The sequence below is a fragment of the Alosa pseudoharengus genome, unplaced genomic scaffold (assembly GCF_046254945.1).
Source record: "Alosa pseudoharengus isolate Yale_2024_CS ecotype anadromous, Long Island Sound unplaced genomic scaffold, YU_APseudo_1.1 YU_APseudo_1.1_scf_21, whole genome shotgun sequence".
Taxonomy (NCBI): Eukaryota; Metazoa; Chordata; class Actinopteri; order Clupeiformes; family Clupeidae; genus Alosa; species Alosa pseudoharengus.
Genome location: NW_027468674.1, coordinates 13174568 through 13184646, shown reverse-complemented (window position 1 = coordinate 13184646; position 10079 = coordinate 13174568). Strand labels below are relative to the sequence as shown.

At 46.2% G+C, this 10079-nt stretch overlaps 1 protein-coding gene across 8 annotated transcripts in view; it reads left to right on the top strand.

Annotated features, from left to right (window-relative positions):
• The first annotated feature begins 1719 nt into the window (after positions 1-1719).
• slc38a10 (solute carrier family 38 member 10) overlaps positions 1720-10079 on the top strand; it is a 45322-nt gene continuing 36962 nt past the window's right edge. For 5 of the 8 annotated variants that reach the window (XM_076297943.1, XM_076297945.1, XM_076297942.1 and 2 more), the window contains exons 1-7: positions 1720-1925; positions 2172-2442; positions 3005-3122; positions 4421-4466; positions 4575-4668; positions 5826-5969; positions 8266-8390. In XM_076297943.1, the coding sequence (XP_076154058.1) occupies positions 2353-2442; positions 3005-3122; positions 4421-4466; positions 4575-4668; positions 5826-5969; positions 8266-8390 (617 nt within the window). In that variant the 5' untranslated portion in view covers positions 1720-1925; positions 2172-2352. Of the gene's footprint in view, positions 1926-2171; positions 2443-3004; positions 3123-4420; positions 4467-4574; positions 4669-5825; positions 5970-7197; positions 7323-8265; positions 8391-10079 lie in introns of all 8 variants that reach the window. The other 3 variants (XM_076297939.1, XM_076297940.1, XM_076297941.1) reach the window with 3 other exon arrangements.

The window sequence follows — 10079 nt, the reverse complement described above, 5'->3', positions numbered from 1 at the left end:
TGTCTGCTGTTGTCGAACATACTCACGCACTCATTCTGACACACACACACACACACACACACACACACACACACATAAACACACATAAACACAAAGGGGCATACACACTTATCTACATATACTGTAGACATATACACACACATAAATCACACATACAAATACATTCACAAACACACATACACACAAATACCCCTACACTAACCACACACACACACGCACACACACACACACACACACACACAGGCACACATGTACAAATACACTTAGACCTATCACACACACACGCACAAACACACAGACACACATGTACTAATACACTTAGAGACTAATCACACACACACACACACACACACACACACACACTCACACACTTAAGGAAATGCAGAGGGCTCCCCTCTAAGCAGCCCATCGGAGTGGTCTTACCTCCCTCTCCTAGACTGGCAGGGGGAGCCTCTGACTGGGGGCCTGTGGGGCCCGTGGCCCCCCTGTCTCTGATGGGAAATTTTGTGCATGCCTGGGCTCTACAAAGACCTCCATTCAGCCTGGCTGCATGCTTGACCTGCCTGAGTTCACGGTGCGGCTTTGTGCCGCGGTGACCCCACGGCTGACCAGGGGTGACCGCAGGAGGTCAGGGGTTCAATCGAGAGCCTGTGTCTAATTTCATCTGGAGCTTGGAGGACCCCCACCACCACCTCCCCTCAAATCTGCTCTGCAATCTGCCCTCCTGCAGTCCTCAAACCACTCGTACACCCCCCCCCCAAACCTCTTTCACCACTCAACCCTTACACTCAGACACACACACACACACACACACACAGACACACACAGACACACACACACACACACACACACACACACACACCCCTAAGGGACCCCACTGCATAGCACAGGCCTAATTCCAATCTTCGAGGATTAGGTGAGAAGGGACAAGGCCCTGTGGCCAATCAAGGGACTTGTCAGTTTTGTTAGCGAGCGAGCAAAGCACAATAGCCAGGCTTTTCCTGTACCTTCCAGTACCCCCCCCACCACCACCACCACCGCACCCCACCCCCACCCCAACCATACATACACACACACACACACACACACACACACACACACACACACACACACACACACACACATACACACACACACAACCTCTTTCCACAACCCCCCCTCCAAATTGCCCATCAAAAGATCCTGATCCTGCCCCAAGAGACCATGCGTGCCTGGGTAGAGCACAGTGGTCACAACCTCTTGCTTCCCCGTCCGGGTGTAAGCGACAGAAAAGCAGTACCAGAGTCAGGATTCCACAGGGCTCTTGTTGCGCCCTTGCACCCCCTGGCATTCCTGTTTCCCCTTCCTGCTGCTCAGGTCTCGGCAGAGATGAAAAAGAAAAAAAAAACATTGGGTTTCGTTCACGTTAAAGTCCAGTGATGAAAGACGGACACTGATACGGCTTGCTGTATTGACAAATCCCCCATTGTTCTTTGAAAAAAGCAATATCTTAAAATCTTAAATTGAATGAGTTTGTATTCACGTGAGAAGTCTGATCCAATGCCACTATAATGATAAAATTGAGTCTAATTGAAAAGGTCTTCTAAGACCTGAATTGATTCAGTGTGAAAGGTCATTCATCAAATGTATTTCCCTTCCAGTCCGCTAGGGGCAGCAAAAAGTCTCGTCCCCACGGTTTAGTGGATTTGTTGATGGTGGTGTACTTGCTTTGCAGTTAGGCTTTTAGCACCAGCGCTTCCTGGTTACGCATTCAGGAAGTTATTTTAAATACTCAATTCTTTTTGAAATTATGAATATAACATAAACTTCACATAATATACAACTGCTCTAAAATGTTCTAGTTCATTTGGTCGCATCACTGTGTCTATGGAGAAACGCTCCCCGATGGTGACATAGGTAATTTTACGAACAGACTTCAAGACGTGGTATGTGTTAAAACTTTTGCTAGCTAGCTACAATGCTACAAACAATGGATAGCTAGTTAATGCTAACTTGGCAAGTTCGTGGTTTATTATCCGTTATTATGAAGGTAGCATTATCTAACCTTAGTGTTTGTGACCGGATAACATTTGCTTTCGATGCTTGAGATAGTATCATCCTGTCCATTACTTTTTTGCCAGTGGTATGGCTCGTGTCTTGATGATGTGGTCTGTTTTGCCTCCTTCTCATAGCGCCACGTCAGTACCTCTCTCAGAAGGATACAGATTTCGAAAACGGGAGGACGGACAGGATTGGGTTGGAATTAAATCCCTTATCAGTTTATTGGAAGTAAAAAATAACCAGCGCTCAGCGCTGGCATTTGTCTACTAAAACTCTCGGACTCCGCGGCTGGGAGTTCACAAAGCTGCCGAAATGACAGCTTCAAATTGGGGTCTGATCATGAACGTGGTCAACAGCATCGTTGGAGTCAGCGTGTTGACTATGCCTTTCTGCTTCAAACAGGTAAAGTGGATAATTTGGGTCAAGGGAAGTTGTGCTCACCTGCTGATATGACTTAACTGATAGTATAGTAAACGTGACACCTGAGAATCCATACATTCACGCTTTATGATACCTTATCTCGCTACCTACATATGACGTCAACCCGTGGGTTGCCCTTGTTTTCCTGTACTCAAGATAAACATGGAAATTTGCACTGTGGTAGCGCCTTTGAAGGTTGTTTGGTTGAAATAACACACATACATGAACGTGGGACGAATGAAATCATGATCTGTTGTTGTGCACTTTCATAGGCTGTAATTTATTTTTAGTGTCTCATGTTTTAAAATCCTTATACCTGTCAGTGCACCAGCAGTCCCAGGTGTTTGTGTTAAGGGTGAGAAAATTAACAGCTGTTACCATAGAACTGACAAACATCCTGTGTGCTTCATCTGTACACTTTAACACATTTTATTGGTTCCTATTTGAATTAAAGCAGAACAGATTTAAAGATTGTGAATTTGTATCCTCTCTTTTTCTCTCTTTCTCTTGCTCTCTCTCCCTCTCTCTCTCCCTCCCTTTCTAGTGTGGCATAGTGTTGGGCACTCTCCTGCTGTTTTTCTGCTCCTGGATGACCCATCAGTCCTGCATGTTTCTGGTCCACTCTGCCAGCAACACCAAACGCAGGACCTATGCTGGCCTAGGTGAGAAAAGCACACATGCCTATCATGGCCCCTCTACAGATCATCCCTCAAGGGACATAGAAGTGTGTGGCGTGTCATAGGTTATCATCTTTTTTTTTTTTTATTATTACACGGCTCTTCACAATGCAAGTAGAACACTCCGTTGACTTGAATGGGATTTCCCAAAGTTCTACCGGTCATTATTTTTGTCCAAGGACCTCTAAATAATGACCGCTGTCAATGGCAACGGATTTCCATTCAAAAGTGAAGGCATACGGTTGATCAGCTGTGTTGTAAAGAACGTTTGATTCAAGTTCAGCGTGTGTTGCAAACTATTTGTTTCTCAGCAAAAGCCACAACGAAAGGGTAACAAATAAATGTAAAGAGACATATCGTGGAGTTTATTTTTCCGTTTTGGCAAGTAGCCGTATAATAAGCGGCATAATGTATAGAACGCCGGTCATTATTGGGAAAATAAGTCCCTTCAGGGCGAAGCAAGACCCCTCCGCTGGCGCATCGGGGTCCGGTTCGCCCTGTCGGGACTTATTTTCCCAATAATGACCGGCGTTCTATACATTATCCCTTACTTATTTGTTGTATTCACAATCAGAAATTAGTACCACCAGCCAAATGCTGGAGAGATATGAATGTAGCTGGTGCATTTCAGACACAAAGGTAATGGTTTACTATAGAGTGACTGATGAATACAACCATTCATCTGTCAGTGGCTGGTAGATGTACTCAAGTTAATTTACAACCCTGTTCACAAGCCAGTGTTTTTCAATTCGATTCTACATTAGATAGTAAATCCTTTCTAAAGTCTGCAGGCAGCCACCCTGAGTGTAAATATGTTTCTCAACTCTTACTTCCTTTCCAATCTCCAGTATGATGCAAGATATATATGAGACTTTGAGTAGAGAATATACATGAATAGAGTAGAGTAGCATCAGAATAGATGGATATATGGATGTACCAAAATATACGTAAAGTAAGAACAACAATTTATTTTCTCTAGTAAACCCAGAACTTTGCAAAATGAAGTTCCTTCTTGTGGTAAAAAAATCGATTGATATCTGTGAAACTGACCCTTGGGAAGTTATATTTAGGATACACCTCTGACAATAGCGTTTTGTAATTCATTTCAAAATACCTGTGGTAACAGGAGCTACAGTTAAATGTGATTAAAAAAATGCACTGTTTTATGTTGAGCCAGTAACGGTAACACCAGTACTGAACACTGGTGCTTAACATCTGCAAACCTCTTTATTATTATTGTTATTATTATTATTATTATTATCTTATTTTGCTCTCTTTTGCAGCTTTTCATGCCTATGGAAAACCCGGAAAAGCTCTGGTAGAACTGAGGTATGCTATTTACACACACACACACACATACACACACATACACAAGTACGTTGTTTGTAATTCACCAGTCATTTGCTTCTTCCCCTTGTGGATCTGTTCCTGGTGCAGTATGATCGGTCTGATGCTGGGGACGTGCATTGCCTTCTATGTGGTCATTGCTGATCTGGGCTCCAATTTCTTTGCTCAGCTGCTTGGCCTGCAGGTAGGAAAGCCAGACCTGTACTTTACATAATGCTCTGCATCTGCCTCTACATCTGTAGGCTACTCTCTTCCGTCCACCAATCTATAGATCTCTCTACTTGTCTACCAGAGGGGTATTTCACAAAACCTAGATAAGGGATTAAGCTGGGATTTTTAGGTTATCCTGGATGAATTTAGCCTTGACTTGGTTTCACAAAAGAGATGGCACATAAGTTACCATGGGGATTTATTCTCTGCACCTAGCCTGGTCCCGACCAGGCTAACAGCCAAGCTAAGTTAATTCTAATGGTAATTATGTTGTCTTATTGGTTTAGCTAGCTGTCATTCACATAAGACCTCTGTGCTAATTTTTATCTAATCTTTATTCCATTTATAAACTATTTGATAAATGTATTTGTTCGCAAAACAAAACAGATTGTCTGCCTACTACCATATGGTTATTATTTTAATTGTGATAGCCTTATAATTATTAACATAGTCCTAGGTAGCCTACTCATTGTTTGCTTAGCCAGAAATAGCCATGATTCCCCATTCCAAAAAGGATAACTTTACTTCATTGTTAGTCTATATCAAAAGCAGTTGTTCACTTTGTGTGAATGATGCTATTTTCCGCGTCTTTTTTTATTCCAACCGTGGGCACTTTGGAGCAGAAACGAGAACGCGCACACATCTTGAATTACATACACCTGGCTTGACATTGTCGCTCCTACTCATCCTGGATCGGCATTAGTGAAACGAGTTGAGCTAGGATGACCAGACAACGCTATGTCAAAACTTGCTTTATCACTTATCTTGGATGTCTTAATTCTGCCTTTGTGAAATACCCCTCTGATAGTTTGTCCACAGACCCCTGGTACTCTTTTGTAATTTTATTGTTTGGTTTATTTTTCATACTATTCAAACTATTTCATACTATTTATTTCATACTTATTTATATAAAATAATGTTAATATACCTTCTGCTTCCTCTACTGTGTGTTATAACTTCATTGTGGCCATGTGATCTCGGATTCATCATAAAAGAATGTTGAAAAATTAACGTTGTAAAGAATATCTGGGTTCATTCATCGTAGGGCTCTGAATTCAACATGAGTTGTTGTGGAATGGAATCTTTTGTTAGAATGTTCCAAAACTCAGACCTGACTCTGCCTCTCCTCAGGTGACCGGCGGGTTCCGAGCTCTGCTCCTGGTGTCCGTGTCCCTGTTGGTGGTTCTGCCCCTGAGTTTGCAGCGGAACATGATGTCTTCCATCCAGTCCTTCTCAGCCATGGCCCTCATGTTCTACACGCTATTCATGTTCACGGTGAGTCGCCTCCAGGGCTGTAGGGGGCACTGTGGCCGGCATCCCTGAAGAGGTCAGCTCTTTACATTAGCTTAATTGTAAGCAAAGTGTGTGGTTTCTCCCTTTATCTACATTTTACATAAGCACACTTAGCACTTAGCACACTTGTTTTATGTGTGTCCCTGAGTCTGTCCACGTAGCCAAAGTCTATAAGGATCCAAAGGCCCGACTAAAGTGTTGTTTGTGCAAGTGTCTGCTATTTGCCTTGGAGTCAAGTATCCTATCCACAGTAATGACAAAATGAATATGGCTAAGTGTTTGTTTTTGGTGTTGGCTGTACTTAAGTTGTATGGGAGTTGATTTTAGGCTCAGTATGCTTAAGAAGAATATAGAGTATTGGATTCTGTGTGGTAAGCGGAATGCATACAGGATGTTGGATGCTGACTTTGTTCTGTTTGAGTTCATTGTGATATTGTTGAATGTGTACACTGTACACTGTGTGGTGTGTTTATATAAACACACACACACACACACACACACAGTCTGGCTGTCTAAACTGGAGCCACTGCCCTTAAATCCACATCACATGACCACAAAAGTACGGCTACTCAGAAGGCTCAAACTAGAGTTGTGTTCTTGCCTTTTGGAGCCATAATTGGCTCCACAATAATTTGGGTGCCAACGTTTCCGTCACAGGAAATGAATGGGGTAATAACGAGCATGAACCGCTGGTCAGATTTCAGCTGTAAGTCCTGCTGCTGCCCGTTCTGCTGATGCCTCTGTCCGTGCTCTGCTGTGTCTCACAGATTCGCTCCGGCCAGCCGTCCCTGGAAAAGGCATTACCAACAGGCCTAATAATCTCCCGCCACTGCCAGCCACCACACAGCCAATAAACCTCTCCACGGCATATTTATGCACCACCACTAATATTCCACCGTCTAATTCCCAAGCTGTTATTTCACCTTATTTGCTACCTCCTTCAGATGTAGTAGTGTGGTGTTATTTTTGCACAGCGCCTCCTTGCTGTCGGAGGTCGCCCCTACACCTACTGTGTGTGTGGGCCGATCACACCACGATGCCCGAATTCAGACTAGCCCGTCTTGGGCACTAACCTTCCTCCCCTAATATGTCTCCCACCCCCCCTCCTTGCCCGTCCTCCTTCTTCTCCCACCCCTCCCAAACTACCCCCCCCACCCCACCCCACCCCACCCCACCCCACCGGCGGATGCGCTGCTTCTTCTGCTTCTAGATAGTGTTGTCTTCGCTGCGCTACGGCCTAATCTCTGGCTCCTGGCTGGAGCGCGTGCACCTGTGGCGGGTGAGGGGTGTCATTCAGTGCCTGCCCATCATTGCAACCACCTTCTGCTGCCACCCGTAAGTAAACCCATGACCCCCCTGACCCTGCCTGCTGTCCTCTCTCTTCGGCAGGGTGCTAGACCACCGAAGCCAACGCTCTTTACTACTCTGCCATTCCTCTTCCAACGTGCTCTTCAGCGCCGTTTAAAGCCTCTCGATTGATTTTGCCTATTTCATTAATTCTGGGGTGTGTGTCTGTGTGCGATTGTGCGCGTGGCGTGTGTGTGTGGGTATGAGAGAGACATGATTTGTGTGAAGATGATAATGATGCTGCTGTGAATGACAGGTGTCAATAGGCACAACCCCCCCCCCCCCCAACACACACACACACACACACACACACACACACACACACACACTCATACACACAAAGCAGCCAGATGGTGATGTCTCAGAAGCCTCTCGTCTTCCATACTGTGTCCATCTTGTTTTGTTTGTGTTGTTGTTTGTTCATCTGTTCTGTTGTTTGCATTCCATTGTTTGGTCCTGCAGATACCTGGACGTTGTGATTCAGGTTGATCTTAGGATGCGTTGAGTGCAGGATCAGGAAAGGTGTTTCAGAGTTACCAGACCTCACACAGCTGACCGATGTTTTCGTCTAGTCTACATTACATATGATATGGCGAGGTGTTGGGAAGTTTTTGTCTGTTTGTTGATTTTTTCCCCCTCTGGTTCAGCCTGCCGGAGAACCTGTATTCTTTTCTTCCGGAGAACCTGTATTCTTTTCTGTTTAGGCCCCTATGGACGGGCCTGGCCTCTGCCCCCCACCGGTTTCCCCTTTTCCTATGGGTCTCTCTCTCTCTCTCTCTCTCTCTCTCTCTCTCTCTCTCTCTCTCTCTCTCTCTCTCTCTCTCTCTCTGTCTCTGTGCTCCCCCCCCACCCCCATCCCAACCCCACATTGGTGCGTCCTGTAACTCTCCCGCTCTCCCCCCCTCTCCCCCTCCCTCCCCCTGTGATCTAGATGGTGCTGTCCTCCTTCAAGCACGGCCTGTTCTCTGGCCGCTGGCTCGAGCTGGTCCGGTACGTACGCTGGGACGGCGTCTTTCGCTGCATCCCCATCTGCGGCATGGCATTCGCCTGTCAGTCGTAAGTACAAGCCCCGCCCACCCCACCCCACCGCACTGACCAATCCCGTCCCTTCCGATTCCCCCTCCGAATTTCCTCCACTTTAAGTCCTGTACACTCAGGAAGTAAATAAAGTTGGCAGGGCGAGCCCCACCTTTTTCCTCGCTCCGCCGTTAAGTGTATTGAGTTTCGTTGGCCTGCATCTCCAATTCTCTGAATAGAAGGGATGAATCAGGATGGTGTCAATGAACCAATAAACTACCTTTTTATTCTCTCCCAGCAACCAATCAGATGGCTTCATGCACTTTGCCATTCTGTTTCCTTGCATGAAGCACACCACAGAGTACTAACAGAGAGGGTTAAAGCGGAGCTAGTAATCAAGGATCTTTGGTACTATCGCTGTTTGTATTCAACATTCTGAACTTTTCCACACAATCAGATCGAGTGTGAGTGAGGAGCGCTTTATTGCTCATTAGTTTGATGTGACCGTTCAAACAGCTTGTTTCTTTGTTTGTTGCCATGGCCACAGCCCGGTCCTCCCACTGTAAATCGGCTTTTTAACGACGGGCCCATCAATCAATCAGTCAGTCACCCAGGTGAAATGTGGGCTTGCGTTGGTCGTAGGACGAGGGGACGTATCTCTCTGACCAGAGAGCTCCCAGTGCTCTCCATGCGTTAACATTTGGTTTGGAGGCCCCAGCCGTGGCGGAACTGGCTAAGCACCTGCACCGTACGCCGGCGACCCGGGTTTGATTCCCGGCCCCGTGGTCCTTTCCAGATCCCACCCCGACTCTCTCTCTCCCACTCACTTCCTGTCACTCTCCACTATCCTGTCGCATTAAAGGCATAAAAAAGCCCAAAAAAATATACTTGAAAAAACAACAACATTTGGTTTGGAAATTCACCTCAGGATGCTGAACGTCAGTTCAACTGTTTCGCCTGATGGCACAGCAGCACAATGAATCCCACATAGATGTGAACCTTACCGGAACTAGCCAGACACACAATCAGAGCGGGGCCTAGACCCTCCCTTTTATTAAGCTAAGGATCACAAGGCCCCATACAGGAACATGCAGCGGCGTAGAATCCAACTGGGACAACTCAGACGCCCCATTGGAGGTTTCGTTGAGTGCTGTGTCTCATTAGAAAGTCTCTGTTTATTCCACCTCCCTTCTCCCTTCAGCTGAATTCAGATTGATGACCGTCTAAACAAGTTATGCCACGATCACCCGTTCGTCGTAATACTGTTCGCTCGGCTGTCCTTGACCATACCACTCCACCGCAGTGGCGTTGCTGGTAAGCTGCTCTCCCTGTAGAGCTACCGAGAGCGTATCAGGGCGAGGTTGTGGGTCCACCCTCGTGAGGACCGGTTCTGTTGGTCACGTGCCGGCACCGACCCGTCCGGCTCTCTGCCACGCGGTGCTGTTGTGTGGCCGCATGCTGGTTGGTTAGTCACCGCTGGTCCCAGGGGACTCTCACTGCCAGCACCAACACCAACACTAGAACCAGAACCAACACCAGAACCAACACCAACACTAGAACCAGAATCAACACCAGAACCAACACCCAACACTAGAACCAGAACCAACACCAACACCAGCACCAACACTAGAACCAGAACCAACACCAGAACCAACACTAGAACCAGAACCAACACCAACACCAGCACCAACACTAGAACCAGAACCAACACCAGAACCAACACTAGAA